This window comes from Diceros bicornis, chromosome 17 (genome assembly GCF_020826845.1).
Source record: "Diceros bicornis minor isolate mBicDic1 chromosome 17, mDicBic1.mat.cur, whole genome shotgun sequence".
NCBI lineage: Eukaryota > Metazoa > Chordata > Mammalia > Perissodactyla > Rhinocerotidae > Diceros > Diceros bicornis.
Window position 1 is genome coordinate 328665 of NC_080756.1, and position 18192 is coordinate 346856.

At 46.1% G+C, this 18192-nt stretch overlaps 1 protein-coding gene across 2 annotated transcripts in view; it reads right to left on the bottom strand.

Annotated features, from left to right (window-relative positions):
- The window catches only part of LGR5 (leucine rich repeat containing G protein-coupled receptor 5), a 120027-nt gene extending 102272 nt beyond the window's left edge, over positions 1–17755 (bottom strand). For both annotated transcript variants that reach the window (XM_058557628.1, XM_058557627.1), the window contains exon 1: positions 17432–17755. In XM_058557628.1, the coding sequence (XP_058413611.1) occupies positions 17432–17643 (212 nt within the window). In that variant the 5' untranslated portion in view covers positions 17644–17755. The remainder of the gene's footprint in view (positions 1–17431) is intronic.
- Positions 17756–18192: the final 437 nt, after the last annotated feature.

Here is an 18192-nt window from a genome sequence, read left to right on the forward strand (position 1 = left end):
TTAGGTGCAAACTGAGAGAATGAACAAGTGTGCCCTTGGGTCTGACCTGCTCCCCCTTGTGAACAAAAACTGGACGAGCTTCTGTGAACGAGACGAGGACAGAGGGGAAATCCTGCCTTCGACATCGTGGCTCCACATCTAACCCAGGGAAGACACACAGGTACTTACAACACTATTACCATCTCCTCTCTCCAGGTAATTACTAGGGGTGCAGAGAAGTCCAGTTCACAGTCATGTTTCAGAAGGATGGAGGGTGAATTCCGGTGCCCAGTAAACCTATAGGCTAGTCAAGCAGAAGGTACACGTGTGAGACCAGAACACCACTGAGCCCCCTGCTATAGAGATCCAGTAATATCTTCCTTGAGAGAGATCCCAGGAACGAAAGGTCAGATCTCAGAGGAGGAGCCTGCCCCGGGGGTAACCATGTTAGGACCTCCCGTAGTGTGCACCAGGTCCTCACTGGTCTTGGGGGTCACACTGCTTGTTACAGTTGCTGAATGCATGGAGGAGAATTCAGCCAGTGCTCAGACTTAAATGGAAATGTCTGTCTCGAATGCTCTTTCCCTCTCCTTCTTCTGGTCAACTCCAACTCATCCTCCACATTTCAGATTAAATGTCACGTCCTAATGGAAGTCTTTCCACCAAGACCAGGCAGGTTCTCTCTTAGTGCACTCTCATTCTCCATCAGAGCCCTTTTATAATCTTAACAATATAAATTTAATTAATCATTTGCTTGCGTCTCTCTCCCCTGCAAAGGCAGGAATTGTGTCCATCTTGTGCACTGCTGTACTCTTAGCATCTAGCACAAAGTAGGCAATTGATGAACATTAATTTTGTGAATGAATGAATGTTCAGGAACATAAAGTTGACACTATTAAAGATCTTCTCCACAGCCACAGATTGAATTCTTATTCCTAAGAGATGCCATTTTTTCTAGACCTGACGACAGCAACAAAGTGAAAACAGACTCGTTTGCATTTTTTTTTTTATGAGGAAGATTAGCCCTGAGCTAACATCCGCTGCCAATCCTCCTCTTTTTGATGAGGAAGACTGGCCCTGGGCTAACATCCGTGCCCATCTTCCTCCACTTTATATGGGATGCCGCCACAGCATGGCTTGATGAACAGTGCGTAGGTCCGTGCCTGGGATCCGAAACTGCGAACCCTGGGCTGCCAAAGCTGAGCGTGCAAACCCCACCACTACGCCACTGGACTCGCTCCTCGTTTGCATTTTTAAACACTGCTACTCCTAAGAACTTTTGAAACAATGATAAAAGAGCTAAAATGTTTGTTGACTGCAGCTTTCCAAAAAGAGGAGAAAAACATGAGAAAAAATAAATTATATTCAATAATTTTAAAAACAAGGTAGAATAGTGGTCTTATTTTGTAGTTTCATTTAGAATTATTCTGCAACAACAGTTTCTGTATAACTTGAAACTTGGTGAGCTCCAACCTCACAGAGAGATGCTTTTTAAAGATCCACTTCTTTTATAAGAAACATTGAGTCTGACAAGAAAGGCACACTTTGGTATCTAAGAATCCTAGCAAAGGAGATTAGTAGCCAAAAAAGCAATTAAGTTTACAGTAGGGTTACTTATACTGTACCTACTCCAACAGCTTGGAGAAGGAAGTAATGCAAAGTCATATCAACAAGAAAAAAAGTAACACAAAATATATTTTTTTGAAGAAACAAAATCCCATATTCCAAAATCTTTCCTTCTCATCTAATAGCTACGTGTGTTTGGGTGTTTAGAAAAAACAAGAGAGGAGGATGCGGCATCACTGAGGTTGGTCACTGGCACCACACCCGTGAACGACGCTGTGGATGTGAGCACTGGCAGCCAGGTTCTGACCAGTCTCCTCAGTTTGATCTCAGACCCGCTCGAGTGCACCCAGGACCGCGGAACCCAAGCTGGTTGTGTGTGTGCTTCAGAGGAGCCGCGGCTTAGGGTTCCCATAAACACACCCAGCCACCCCGACAACCTAAATACAGAAACTTAAGTGCAGAGCTCCTGGAAAAGCCAAGAATGTTTTAGGACCAAGCGATAATCACACCTTTTCACAGGAAGGTAGAGGTGTCCCCACAGAGAACAGGGCTGTACCAGTCAGACGCAGCCGTAAATCACCATGGTGACTGTCTGGTGACGTCGCACTGTGGATCCCAGGATGTGCAATGGTTGTGAGCCCATGAAACCAACTATCTTTAGCAGAGGTCCTCTTCTGTGTCAGCATCCTATTCTGAACCGACAATGCCCTCAGATGAGCTGAAAAGATGTTTTTAGGTCCCACCATTACAATTTCTGATCCTCTTTACTTTAGCTCTTTTGAAATAACATGAAAGCCTCGTCTTGCTAATTACTTTTATCCTGCCCACAGAAAAATTAGTTTACGTTCCTGATCAAAGCAAATTAGGCAGATCATGGCTGATTAGAATGCAACAGTAAAATCGCCATACTTTCTCTTCCAGCCCCTTTCTCTCAGAAATAGGGCCTGTGTCAAGTATGTAGGTATTTCCCACGGCCAGCCCGACTCTGTTTCCAACAGGGGCTGTGGCTTGACAATGGTTCTTACGCAGACACTGAGGTTCTTTGGTTCAGTCATTGTGTCCGAAAAGAACTAGTAACCCCTTAGCCTGCATTTGATGAAACATCTAGATTTACATATTTCCTTAATTGCATTTTTGAATGTGGGTGAGATTTATCTGACCAGAGTTAAATGCCTCCTTTATTCAACCCTACGCCAGGCAAAATTCAACTCCATGCTCTTAAAAAAGTGAGTTGGGGGTGTATGGAATCTTAATTCCGACCTGGACACATTTTAGTGTTTCAATAAAGTGGGATGAGAGAGTTACATTACCAAAGACAGGACGGATACGCCTTTACCTCTCAAAGTGGAAATGTCAATTTCTAAAGCTGTGGCTTACTCAGCTCTTTCAAAAGGGCTGTTTTGATTTTAATAACTAATGCTATTCCTTGTTGCCAGATTCCCCAAATCAGCTACTAAAAACCTCCAAAATTATTGTCCTTAATAATTTCTCACTAAAACTTCTATGTGACTGTAAAAACTTGAAAGTTAGGTTTTATTTTATTTATTTACTATAAATTAACAGTAAATCTTGTACTTAGCTCCATTTAAACCTCCCTCTGCAGCTGCCCGTTTGAAAATAAAATGGTTGCCTTCTTTCAGTCCAGTGGGCACAACACAAAACATCCATTGAGCTGCCCCTTTATTACGGCTGCCAGGGCCCAGCCGACTTTTAACAAACCAACCGAGCGGAATCACAATGCAGCCGCAACACTTTATGGTATTTCTGTGGGTTCTCTTTTGAGACTGAAGGTGTTAATTAGGAATCAAAGAACACAACCCTGCCAACTTTCTTTCACAAACCAGACCCTGGTCACTGCAGTTTTCAGAAGAAAATAAATCTAATAAAGGGATAAAAATGTTGTTTGTCACACCAGTAAAGTGTACTTAAGACACTTTGATCAAAAGCTTTTTATGTAGTCTTGTCAGATGGGCTGGAAATATTGTATTTTCCCCTTTTCTCTCTCTTCTTCATGCATACTTCTCTGAATTCTGAATTTAATTTAAGGCTGTCTGGAAGAAAAAAGTACAGGCATAGCCACATGTAGGATTCTTTATAGGTGATAACTGGTCTCACAGAGTAGAATCATTTTGCTTCTTAGAAAATTATTCATATTCAACAGTCCATCATGTTAGAGCTTCAGACAACACTGTGCCTTCTATTCACCCAGTATATATATATTTACGACATTCTAATGGCAGAGTCTCACGTCTCACTTTACAATTGCTTCTGTCAATACCCTATTTAGTGTAATGATTATTTATCACACGAATCTCTCAGCGTTTTAAAGGATCTTTTCTTACATACAGAGAATCAAGTATTTTCATAAGCGTAAAAACCATATATATATATATACATAACAAACATATGTATATTAATTTATCAGTTTGTCATTTTGTGTAGTTTTATGCATCTTGAGTGTCATGCATTCAGATGTAACAGCATGAAGTCATTACCTCTAATCTTCAGTCAGAGTTAAAAGCTTAAAGTCAGTTTATGAAGTTAGCACTGCTGGGAATTAGTCAAGCCTGCTAGCTTTCTCAGCACGAGGTTTTGCTGCTAGATGCACAAATCACGCCAGAATCCATTAATCCTGCTGGAGAGAGGCAGAAAGAAGGTCTGCTTGTTGATTTAATGTTAATAAAATGAATGGGCTCCTGAGGCTGCCTACAGAGGCCTTCTAAACTGTAAAACAAATACAGTCCTTTTAAGGAATGCACAGTGCAGGAGGGTCAACAACGCCCCCAGACTGGCTACATGCAGGGGGTGTGGGTGTGTAGAAAACCCCGTTTCCTACAGCCCTGCTACACCTGCCCTATTGCGATGCCCGAAGATGTCAGCTGACAGACTCACAGGAGACGGAACTGGGAGAGACCTCAGAGCGCGTGCTCACCTCTCTCACTTCACAGACGCTGTGTGTCCTGCCCGAGATCCTACGTGCAACAGCAGGGTAGCCAGACCTCGTGCAGCAGTTCCCAAAACTTGACCGAACGTTGAATTTGCCTCGAAAAACCATCGTGATGCCTCGCTTCCTCCGCAGAGATTCTGACTGAGCTGGTCTGGTGTGTGATCCGGGCCTCGAGAAGGTTAACGTTAGGTCTCAGGTGGAGCTAACACGCAGACAAGTCTGGGAACCATGGATCTGGACTTCTGACCAGCGCACTACTCCCCTGCATTCCTGGTTCTGCTGTTTCCCTGTGTGACAGTGTTGATGATGTCCCCACCCCTGGCAGTGTGCCAATTGTCTTATCCTATAGACATCCTATAAGATGACACATGTATTTCAGGATTTTGAGGGTGTTTCCAAAAATGAGTTTCCGTTTCCTCCCTGTGTAAATGCAGAGCCGTGCCTGAGTGTGTGTGTAGGCACGCAGGTCCCTGAAGACGGAACTCCACCCGCTGGCTGAGCTGACCCCACAGCCGAGGCGTCGCCAGGGTCTGTGCGGCGCTCTCCGAAACCCTCTCATTCTTCTCATATTTGTCCCAGGCCTGTCTGGCCGTCATTCCTCTTACCCGATCTCCACCTGGAGAACTCGCTCTGCCTGAGAGACCCTTCTGACTCTTCTTTTGAAATTGTTCGACTTTTGCTGCCTCTGATCCCCGTTGGTTTAGCGATTATTTAAACTGCTTAATAAGGCTGGGCTGAGAGATCCCACTTCTCCAATCCTTGCTGCTGGATAACACACAATAGGCATCTGCCTGAAGGTCCCGTCAGTTTTGGCTTCAGGCCTGTAAAGTAGATCAGCTATCTACTTTAGTAACTCAGTCGGCACCTGAGAATTCCAGAATCATCTTTTCACATGTGGGAAGTGCTCCTATAGGACTGATTCCCCTTGTCCCTTTCAGACCTGCTCTCCTGACTTCATCGGTCATGGGTGAGGCAGCTCGCCTCTGCTGCAGACGGTGCGGGAGACTGGAGAGACGGTGGCACGGGACTTGTCCAGCTGAATTAAAAGACTGTCTGGTCCACTCACCAATCCTCGATGCTGGAAGCACTGGGCCTAATTCCAGAGGCCCCCTGCTCAAATACAAGCCCGAGGGGTACCTTGACTCCGTTTTTAACTTTGAATCCCTCCCCGTCACAGACTCAAGTCACGAGTATCTATTATTCCCCAAGAAATAATCTCAGCCTCATTGTCACCATGACTGCAAAGATCCTTCTTCCAATTGTGTTGAATCAACTGCTTCTTTATCAAAGACAGCTACTGAAATTCCTCATGAAAATTCAACTCTTTTGAATGTATTTTCAGACAGACATAAGCCTATTCCTTAAATCAGTTTTTTTTTCTTAGAGTAGATTTTTTCAGCTGTTAATATAAAGAAAATAATCAAACGCATTTTTGTTGTCTTGAAAACTTGGTTTTTGCTGAGTGGTTTTGGCTCTGAGGAAAGTTGGATCCCCATCTCCTCTCAGTTCCCGGAATCCATCATCTCTCGCCTGCTCTGTAGCAGGTCAACTGCTGATATGGGAGCTTCTAAAAGCCCAAGAAGTTACTAAACTGAATTCTTCCTACACAGTCAGAAAAAATCATGGGGACGGGCGGGATGAAAAATGAGAGGATCAAGGCAACTCAGGCCCAGGACCACAAACTGTGGGCCATTCACTCAACCCTGTCTGAGGAGTGGACTCTGAATGCTGGGCCACCAGCCACCACGTGTGACAAAGCGTTCACTCAGTGCCAGCCTCCTGGAGATTCTCGAAGTGTCCACACAACACCATACCACGTGAAAATACTAAACTCTGTTCAATACTAAGAGCCTTTCATCTACTTGGTATCAAGGATCAGGGATGAGAGTCAGACTGTTTCTACCCCAGATGCCGGGTGATGCTCTGCTCGGTGAAGCCGCCCCTTCCTGTTCCCCACTCTTCCACCCAGGGGCACCGCTCTGCTGTCCTCTCCTTGTTTTTCACATTAAAAAATCTTGTTTAATGAAACTTACATTTACACTTATAAAGTTTCAGGGCAATTAATTTAGCTATTTTGGGGAATAACAGTAAGAGGTGACATTGTGTATCTGAAAAGCATGGGCTTCGTGTTATAGCAACTGTAACATCATTACCAACAAACACAGCAGCAGCCCACACTTTGCTCATGCTCCACACAAGACCCACACAGAGTGCTTCCACGCACTGTCTCCCAACCTGCACAGCCACCCGGCAAGGTCGCTGTCACTGCTCCTACCGTTTCCCAGAAGAGAACACCGAGGCAGGGAGTAACCCCCAGGTCACTCCAGACGGCTTCGGTCTTTGTCAAGAGACCCTCTCATCCTCAAGTAGGGACAGTAGGAACTATTCTACTGTGTGTTATGAGGGTCAAATGAGAAACTGGGTAAAATGTTAAAATAAAAGCACTTTTTGAATTTTTTTGTCTGTCTTGGGGGTTTACCAACAATGCAGTCTGCCAAGTTTGGAGGGAAGGAGCCCTCTGTCACCAAATTATAAGATGAGACCAGAGGGTATCAACTCATCTCACTCTCTCATTTGGCGGCAGAAAAACGGCACCTTACATCTCAGGTGTGGACAAAGTGTCAGTCCTATGCAGTGTTTAAGGACCAGAGAGAGAAGGTGGTGCCGACTCTCCCTCGAGTGTGCCCCGGGCATGGTCTCTTGTAAGTTGCCCGGCACAGGCGTGTATGGGCACAGGGTACGTTAAAGTGTAGGTTTTAACATTATTCAGGTTTAGTATGGCTAACAGATCAGGAGACAACTGCTATTGAAAAGACAGTTTGTTACTCGCAGGTCCCAAGAGTAGGGGCATACCAGGCCACACGGGGCCACGTGAGGAAGCTCCAGGGTCGTCAGGAGGCCAGGAGGAGTGGGAGGCAAGCGCGGCCAAGAGCATTTATTGTGGTTTCCATGGGAAGGAATCGACAGGCCAAGCAGGCTTAGAATTGGCTAGTTTGAATAACGTCAGCAGTCTGTGGGGTGTAGGGGCTGCCCCAAGGTGTCTGGTCCTGGCCCTGGGGTGATTAGGACAGGGAAGATTGACCTCGAGTGTAAGAGCCCAGTGAGAGCCGGATAAAGAAGGTGGGAGGAGTGATCGGTGGTTTGCACACAAAAGGCATGCTGGCAAAGGAGTCATTCGCCATCTCTAGGAATTAGACAGCCCTGGGAGGGGCAGTCTCTCCTAGGTCAGCAAGACCTCACGAGAGCAAAGCATCGTAGAACTAAAAAAATGAAAAACATGATGAATACACAGGGAACTTGTGCTCTGATCCAAACCCCAGGGAGACTCCTTTCTTCTTCGGTCCAAGAAAACCTACAATTCAAGGGGTATATGGTCCAGTAGTACAAACAGATGAGTAGACCCAGTGTGGTGATCACGTGCGGTGAGTGCGATGGCAGAGGTGGCTCAGTGTGACATGGCAGCATCAAAGACAGGTTCTGGACTGGGGTGGGGGGTCACAGAAAGCTTTCCAGAGGAGGTGAGGTTTGAACTGAGTATGGAAAGACTCCTAGTTAGCAAGATAAAAAAGAAGAAAGGTATTCCAAGCAGAGACCAACACATGCGAACACCTGGAGGCATGAAACATGGAAACTGTAGGATGTGGTTTGATGTGGCTGGAGAGAAGAGGGCACAGCTGGCTGTGGAGGGGCCACTGGTGGCAGGGTTTGCAGGCGGAGGATGGGGCAAGAGAAGCTGGCTTTGCGGGTTAAACTGCAGAGCAAAGTTTTATCATGAAGCCACAGGAAACCCAAGGACAGAACATAGGAGAGACGTGAGCAGAGCCACATCATGACACACTAGTGGGGTGGTAGGGAGTGTGTGTATCTTGGGGGTCTATGCAAACCAAGCAGAAGACTGCCCAACCACCCAGGGAACCTCAGTGCCGGTGGAGAAAGGGAGCAGACACAAGGGACACAAGGCAACCTAAGTGTGTCAAATTTGACACAAATTAAGTGTGTCAAACGAAATTTAAATTACAAAACACACATCTTTAACTACTGTGAACAGAAATTTGTGAAATTAATTTATTCCTCAAACTAATCTGATTCTTTCTTTCTGCTCTGCAGATCTTTAGGTGATACAGAGACTTGATCTGTATCTACTATGGGCCAAAAAAAAAAGATAAGTTAAAATTTAGGCACAAACGTAGATATGGATATATATAACATGCATGAGCAACAGGTATTTGGCAGAATCTAGAAAAGCAACTGGGGGTTTAGAATTCCTCTGAGTATCTGGCATTGGAGCAAAAAGGGGACAAGAAGGAGCCCCCACCTGGGGTTTTGAGGAGCCCTGGGTTCCAACCCTGTTTTCATCAGTGATGTGATTTGGGGATGTCATTTACCTCTTCCGAGCATGAATGTCACCATCTGCGAAATGAAGGTGATGGATTTCCGAGGTCCTTTCCCTCCAAACCCCAGGGGCAGACACAGCTCCTGACTCATCAGAAGCCTCTGCTGTGCATCTAAGGGGTTTAATTCTGCTTATGTGGGGGATTAGGTAATACGCTAGCAATTACGATTAAATTTCAGTCTTGTGCTGCGTAATGTGACCTTAGGTATACAGCTTAGTCATCCTGCTAATTTGTGGATAAAAGATTATCCTTTTAGTTCTTCACAGTAGAATTTACTCTAAATGTAGTTAGCTATTAGCTCAAGCTCTGAATTGGTTTTATTATAATTAACATGAGTCTACCAAAATTAGCCTTTCCTTCCCAATATACAATTGACTATGTTCTGAGGAGTTTCTACAGCGAAGGGGCTTCAAATTACCATGTAACAGTCTTTCTGGACAAGACCACATCCACCTAACAATTGTCACGATGACGAGACCCTGGGGAAGTGGAGTTTATGGGAAAGCCAGCAGCTGTAAGGTGGGAGGTGGATACTTGCTGTCAGTTAATCATGTTGCTGAAACTTCTGAGATCTTCAAATGAGATATGTTTACAACTCGGGAGAATCTGGTTTAACTAGGATTTCCTTTTGCTACATGAGCTTGAAGAGTCAATGAAAAAAGATCTGGAACTTCCTCCTGTGCTCCGCTCATTGAGCCCAGAGAACCACAGCTGCCGGGGAGCCAGGCTATGGAGTGACGGTCTCACCACAGGGACGGTGACGGGCTTCCCCCAGTAAAATCAAAGACCCCAGTGTTGATGCACTGAGAGCTGACACTTTAATCCCAAAGACTCTACTTCCTAAATTTCTCTTCATCTTGTAGTTCAAAGCCCTGGGGGGAAGTGTCTGAGATCAGGAAAACACACCCTCTAGCCCTCTGGTGCTGTCTAGATGGTGGGAAGGAGAAGGATGGAGAGACTCGGGAGAACGGGTGCCCGATGGAGGTCGCAGTCTCTCAGGTCTATTGCACTGTTCCTCCCTCAGACTTCCCACTTCGTTGCCATTTTTTCTAGGCTTCACTCTATTGGGCAGATGACAGTACTAACAGTTACAGAGCAGGCCTATTGCCAACCCAGGCATGTCTGCTAAGGATCCTTCAGAACAGGAAGTATGAAGAGAAAACAAGAGGAATATTTCTCATCTCAGTCTTTACTAGAAGACTCCAAACTCATTCTATAGATTCATTCAACAGACACTGTGAAATACATGTTTATCACAAAAGTCGCTATACATATACAAAATAGATAATTGAGGAATGTGACTCCTTCCGTGGAAATTTTTATTTGGTTTTACAACCAAACAATCCTCACTATATATGTATACAAAAAGTGAAAGGTTATTTTTGTGCTGATAGATTTAAAGACCAATTGATTATGTAACAGAGTTCCTCCAAGTAAGTGCCTCACAAGAAAATTTATAACCTAAGAACTTCAAGCACCTGTGTTTTGTGTTTCGAACCAATAAACTCATTAAAATAACATTGGGTAAACCCAAACATAACACAATGAAAGTCCTAACACAGCCCACATTAACCAACTGACTTTAAAAGAATATCTTTGTTATGTACTAAGGTTAAAAATTCAGCAAATTCTTTATATTTTTTCCACTTGAGATCATGTGTGGTTTTGTACTTTCCTGAGAAGTACACTTTTGTGGCTTTTTTGATCAAAGGAAGGTTATTTTTGCAAATAGACATCTTTTGTAGAGGTCTCTGTTCTACTTAATCAAGGTTTCAAGGAAAAAGAAGCACAAATATATTTATTAGTTTTTTAGTGAAACACAGAAATTCTTAGGTTCTCTTCTTAGTGTAGACTTTGGAGAAGAAGGTGTGCATGTGAGGTCAGCCATCACCGTGTGTGTGTGTGTGTGTGTGTGTGTATGTGTGTGTGTGAAAGAGAAAGAGAGAGAGAGAGAGAGAGAGAGAGAGAGAGAAAGGAGGTGGAAGGAGGAAATGAAGGAATTGGGCTGTAAAATTGAGTAACAGTTTGAAACACTTGGCTTCCAGTTGTGGAAGACGAGCGATACTGAGGAAAGGCTGGGCCGACAAAGGACCATGGAGGAAAGCGTGCTCTCAGCAGGTAGGCTGACAAACGAGGTCCTTTGCCGGGACAACTGTCTTCTGCACATCAGCTTCTGACGGAACTGAAGGTGCCTGCACACAGCTGGCGCCTCAGTCTCCCCTCAGAGGGCTGGCTCTCCACTGCCAGGCCAGGTCAATGCTACAGATCATTTCCACCGAGCAAGTGACACAACAGAAATTGTTTCTTGGTGTGTTGGCGTGTGTGTGTGTGCAGGAGATGGCTCCCTCCCCTGACCACCACGGGCGTGTTAGAAGATGAAAGACACAGACTAAATGATATTGGCTTTTTAAGAAAGTTCATGTCTCTCTGAATTAAGAAATAATTCCAAAGAATACAACTACTTTACTTGACACACAGATCTGGTCACAGAAAATGAGTTTTTACTCTCGACTTGGAAGGTCTTAGTCCCTGGTCACCCTTTATGAGGGAGCAGCTATCACAATTTACCTTTGACTTGGAGACAAGAAAAATGTTTCCGTGGTAGTAAGAAAACAGATATATGAAAAGGTATCTACCAAACTTAAAACATTGGCCTTAAGCTATATAATTCTCATTTTACTGAAAACTAAAAACAGCATTTCCCAGGATTCCCTGGAGAAATATTTCTGGTATTAGAGTTTCATAAATTGTGTTCCTGAAAAGAAAAATGTGCTGAAATATTTCAGCACCAATTACAATTACTTTGAGGGATAACTATAAATTAGAAGGCTGGTTTTCCTGTGTTTCTGGTCAACTGGCCCTGAAGATAATTTCAAGGAGGTGCAAAAATACGTTGAGCAATGGAAATATCCTTGGAATAAACTGACAGGCTCCGAGTTAGGGATGATAACAGCACCTGTGTCAGAAGGTCCTGTGGGACATATGATTGAGCAAAGTACTTGGCATAATGCCTGGCTCTCAGGAAGAATGATGTCAATGTCGGCGTTATTATTATTGTTATTAAAATAATAAAGTAATTTAGATATGTAAATTCTGGTGTGTTTGTTAAAATAACTCATTTAAGCTGAATACAATTTAACTATTTCAAACGGGCTGGGTCATAACTGTGAGAAAGAAACCAGCAGCTTTGTGTCTCATTACTTGCAGGTGAATAGTTGTCCTCTATCTTTCTCTGACCCCTTTTCTCCCCCGGGATTTCAGCAGCTGGTTCAGCCAGTTCTGTTCAATTCAACATTACAAATATTTACTGAACATCACTAAGTGTCATGCACCCGTGTGGGCCCTAGGATATAAAGTGGAAAATTTCCTACCCTGGAGGAGCTCACAGTCTAGTGAGGAGATGAGCCCCAGAGGAGAGAGCCCGTCCTCACATCCTGAAGTTCGACTCCATCCGACTCTAAGGGAGATGGTTTCATGGACATGGGTCGGTGCCTCTGCATGCCTCCAAGCACATTTTGGCTTCTCCAATTCCAGACTGACTCACGGAGAAGGGGTAATACGTGAGGGCACGAAGAAGGAGTCCTGCTAACGAAGCATCTTGTAAACAGTTCTCCTGATGCTGACACTGTTTAGCATCACCACTAGGAAACATTATTCCAGTTCTCGAAATCAAATAACTAATGTTCTTCTACCTACCAGTTTCAAATAAGGCATTTCCATTGGGCTCAATCAATGTAACAGAAAAATTAACTGGAAGAGGTGGGAGAAAATGCCAGGGATTTCAAGAATGGGCCTGCTTCCTACCAGGTAACCTTGGAGAACAAAATTAATTTTGAATTATGAAAAGTTTTATGAGAAATCCCACCTTATAGCCTAGGAAATGTCTCCTTTTCCCATAGATAATGGGTTCCAAGGTGAAAGTGAGCATGTACTTGGCATCTATAATGAATAAATAAAAATGTAGATTGAAGTTGACGGATCTGGGAATAAATGGGCTGCAGTAGGCTGGGTCCCACGGGAGGTTAACAAATGAAATTCTACCACGATGCATCAGAAACAGCAACAGGCCCACACAAGGGGCCTGCTTCTTTGGTGTGTGAGCTATTTGCTGGCTGGCTCCAGTGCCCTCTGACGCATCCTTCCACCAAGTGAGACCACGAGGGAAACACCGCAAAGGAGCAAGGAGGCTGAGGCTCACAGGAAGGGATCTGCCTGCCAAAGAACTCACCAGAAATGGCCACTTGTGGGGTGTTGGAACATGCCATTCAGCATTATTTTGAATTTATATAAATAACTAAACAAAACCAAAAAAGTCCTTCACAAAAGTGCTCAGTGCCGCACTCACTACTGTTTCTCATTTGTCTTAAGGCATCTGATCTGGATTAATTGGAAACATACTTCAATTTATGGCTAAAATGACTTAAATGTATGAATTTAACAGAAGAAATATCAAAAATGCTTTATTAAGGTAGGTAGATATTAGGTATCAATTATAAATCTATGAATATTCTGAAAGGTCTTTAATTTTATGACAGCTTTATTGTGTTAATTGCTTACTTGGATATTACTTCCATGCTTTTGACAGTTATACGTTTTGGATATTTAAAACAATCAAATAATTCATATAAAAAACTTAACTATGAGAAATCATAGACGAGTTTTGTGTTTCTGAACTTCTTTAAACACATCCAAGTGGGAATAGTTCCATTATCAAAACATGATTAGCTACAAAGGTTGTTTTTTGATTCCAATCTTCTAACTCACTTGTGACTGCTCCCTTGTGCTGCTTCTCAGAACTCCTTTACTCCGACGAAAACACATAAGGAGGAAAAAGATTGAAGATCTGATTGAAGATCATGTTTATTATATGTAGAAATTCATTCTTGTCACACAAACTCTGCCCTGCACATGCTGAATGTATTCACCAAAACATTCTAAATCTATACCACAAAATTGTCTGAATCAGAACCACTACTTAAAGTCACTATGACAAATTTAGTCAGTTACTTTCAATAATCGCCCCTGTAACAAAATACAGCTAAGACAACTCTGGCAACCCTGAAGAAAAAGAAAGTACTTCATTAAAATGCAGAAAAGTCATTGACATCACTATATTTCAAACAAACTTTGAAAGTAGGTTGTAGAGCAAACTCTATAAATTTTGCAATTGATCTAAATTTTAAGACTGTTACAACAGTTAAGATTTTTGTAACCATTTCTAAAGTACAAACATTTTTCTTTATTTAAAATACTTTGCTTGAAGGGAAGCAGAAATATATTAAAACATTTTCAAAGAAGATTCTAAAAATATTCTTTAATTTTGAAACTGTATTTTAAAACACATGTATGATACCAGGGCTGTACTTAGTTATAATTGGCATTTTAAATCAGTTTTTGTTAATACCAGTTTTACTAATTATGTGTAAAATTAAATTTTGGTACAAAGTTACATATGGAAAAGTATTCAAACTACATAAAATTAAAAAAAAATTCTTTCTTCTGCTTCCTTGATTCATATGACATAATTTGCTTGTGGATGAAATGTTCATGTCTTTTAGCAACAGCAGGGAAAACTCAGTTTTCATTTAAAAATAAAATGGCCGTTCTAGATCAATAAAGAAAAGTAGATTACTGTATTAGAATGTTCATCAAGATTTAGTTTTCTATCTGGATGCCACACTAATTGGATGAAAGGCACATCAGAGCAGCACAGGGGAGCTAACTTTATAGATCCTATTAGCAAAAGTGTCCACATTTGATGCGTTAAAATAACCCACCTATAATAAGATGAGCTGCTAGTTACTCTATTTCTGACAGATCACTACTGGTGGGTTGAGATGCAGTAAACGTTACAAACGATTATTGTCTGCTTCTACGTCTTAACCTTGGTGTGTTCCTTATTTTCTGCTGAGCTTATCAGCCCCTGTCATAAAATCAGAGCCCATAATCACTGGAAGGGAGAGAGACAGAGAGGAGACGAAGACTTTCCCAGGGTTCCACCACGTTGGTGGCCCAACTGCACATCTTCTGGGGAATGTAGTTCAGTAAGAAAAATTACTGAGGTAACATTAATGTTTGGAGGTAATAACAATATTAATGAGGCAATAATATTACTGTTTGGAGGTAACAATAATATTAATGAGGTAATAATAATATTAATGTTTGGACTGGCTTAAGATTTAGCTTGTCTGAGGAAGAAAGATTATAAAACTGCACATAAAAAGCTGTAGCCTCCCATGAAGAGATTTAGGAAACTTTCCTCCCTCCAAGTCTGACCAGCCGGCCATCAGACTGTGGCAAATCTATCTGCCACATGTGTACAGCTGGAACTCACCATCATCAAACTGTTTGAAGAAAATGAAATGCTTGTTCTTTTGTGGGGAGAGGAGGAAGATTGAGAGATAACATTTTGACTCAAATAAATGGTGATAACCTACTGCAAACAATGGAAGATAGCAGCCTGGCCTTTCCCCCACACAGGTCTTTGCACACTGCAGCGATCTCATCAAAGTCGGTCACCACAGGGCCCCAGTGGATGGGGCTGTGACCTTGTGTTCTCTCTCAAGAGCAAAGCGAAGTTATTTCTTAAAATAAGAAAACCAGTAAAACACATGCTTATTCATCTGAATATGAGCAAATAAAGATTCCTCTTTCAGATTATGAGTGAAGGCAGAAATAGTCAAATAATTCTAGGTGTCACCAAAAGAGGGCACCATCTACCCTGTCTGCACAAAGTTTCTGCGGTTGTAAAACCCAAAACCCAAAACCCCAAACCCCTCAACCCAGAGGGAAGGGCACCCACGGCCTCTGGCATTTTCCACTCTGTGCGGAGACCAGATCTGGGCGCACATTATGAAGAACATGGTCTGGCTATTTGCTTCTGCACCGACTTCTACACTGAGCACTCGTGCTCGCTGGAGCGTAACCATCAGAAGCAGCACTTCACCTTCACTGCGACACTTTTCATAGACTCTCTGCGTTCCATATTTATAGGGCACTGAGAAAATTTCCCCTTAGGCCAGGGTCCAGGCTGTCATCAGACAGCATGAGAAAAAGACGCCAGTTAACTTCTTAGTGGTACCTTGACTCCAGGGGGTTATCTACAATGACAGGCAGACAGGGATTGACAACCCCTGAGCACACGGAGGACCCAGTGACGCACGTGAGGCAGAGGGACCTGAGGTGAGGCAGCATTTTACGCCAAGTTTTAGGAACAGACGCCTAACGAACGTTCGTTCTTTCAAAGGGAGAAAAAAGAGTCCCGACATTACTCATAAATTTATCTTCTGTACTCGCAACATGTGTCACGACAAGCGTGTGATCCAAGCAGGTAAGCGTTTGGGGGACAGCCGTCTCCGTCGCTTCGGCCAGCTTCTTCAGGGACGGAAGAGGAGCTCTAGGCTCTGCAGTGAATTGGCACTCTGCTCCCAGAAACGCACACGCAACACAGGTTCCTGACACCGAGCTCGGCCGTTCGCCAGAGAGACGGGGCATCTCCGTGCGGCGCCGACAGCCGTGAGCGGGGCCCGGCGGCGCAGATCTCCGTCCGCGACGACGCGCCCGAGGACACCGCGTGGGGAGGCGGGGGCCCCCGGGAGAGGAGGCAGCGGACCTGACGGTGGCGAGGAGGGGCCGCCTGCCGACCTAAACCTGGCGGCTGTCCCTCCGTGAATGCAGCACGCAAGCAGGTGAAAACTCCCCTCGCTCACTCCGCGTCTGGAGAGAGAACCGCCGCGTGGACGGTTGCGCAAGACTCTGCGCGCTCTCCCCTCGGAAAACAGCCCGGCCCGCCGCTGCCAAGGACATCAGAGGAGCCGAGCCGGAGCGCGCGGGGTGGGCTCCCGGGGCGCCTCCTCTGACCCCGCCGTGTTCCCTGTGGTCGCGAGTGCCCCCGACCCTGCGCTGTGCCCGGGGAACCGAGCCCAGATCCTCCATCGGGGGAGGGACAGCGCCGCCCCGGTCCCCGAGAACCGGTCCTCCGGGGTCAGCGCCTCCACGAGACCTCCTGTTAGCCTCCGGCCTGCCGGCCAGCGGTGGGGCTTCAGAGGCTGTGGGGGAACAGGGGCGACCCCCGAGGGTGACGGGGCGCCCGAGCCCACTTCCCTCCCGGAGGAGGAGGCGGTTAAAGATTACACCGGCCGCGGTGCTTCAAAGGGCGCCCGGGCAGCAGAGTCAAGATAACGTCCTGGCAGCTCTCTGCGGCCGCGGTTGCCACATTTTAATCACTTCATTAAAAAAAAAAAAGAAAGAAAGAAAGAAGAAAAGAAAAGAAAGAAAAAGGTCACATCGTGCGACCGTGCAAGGGTGCACTCGGTTCTCCTTCGGGAAACTTCCAGGCCACCTCTCGCGGCGCCGATGCCCACCCCGCGTGCGGTGCCTGCACCGAGCCCTCGCCCTGCGCCCCGCCGAGAGCAGACTGCCGGGCGCGGGGCCCCCGAGACACGCAGCCCCCGGGCCAGGCACGTGTGGCCTCGGTGTCCTGCAGAGTCGCCCGCCCTGCGAGGCGGCCTGGCCCGACCTCCCCCCGCGCGGCGCGGGCACTTACAGGTACGAGGTGAAGACGCTGAGGTTGGCGGGCAGCTCGGCGAGCCCCAGGTCCGCGCAGTCCACCCGGAGCAGCATCCTGCCGTCCGGCTCGCAGCGACAGCGCGCGGGGCAGCCCCGCAGCAGCGCGCCCGGCCCCGGCGAGCCGCCCCCGGCCGCCAGCTGGAGCAGGACGGGCAGGGACAGGAGCACGCCGACCGAGGGGGCGTCCATGCCGCCAGGCCGTGCGCGCCCCACGGGCTCCTGCGGCTCCTGCGCGGACGGGGGCTCCTACGGCTCCGGAGGCCCGAGCGGTGCGCGGGGTACGCCTGCAGGACTCCGAAGACGAGCACCGCGTGGCCGGCCAGCGAGCGGGGCAGCGCGCGGCTGCAGGGCCTGGCCAGAGTGCGCGGCATCTCCGCCCGCACGCCCCGGCTTTAAGGCGCTGCAGCCCGAATTGCGCGCCCGGTGACGTCAGCGCAGCCGGCTCCCCAGGCCCCCTCCCCCTCCGCCCCTCCTGCCACCCTCTCCGTCCCTCCTTCCCTCCTCCCTCCACTTTCCCTCCCGCCTCCTTCCGCCCCCTCCTCCTTCCTTCCCGAGTCAGGGGTGGGGGGCCCTCGAGCTCCAGCGTTCAGGCTTTGCCAGGGGTGGAGGGTGGGGGAGGGGGTCCGGCGCTCAGCCCCGCAGACGGCGGGGGACCCCACCCCCACTCCCTCCCGCGGTCTGGAGACCCGACCTGGGAGCCGAGGGGGACACAGGCAGATGCGCAGGGACCCGAGGATG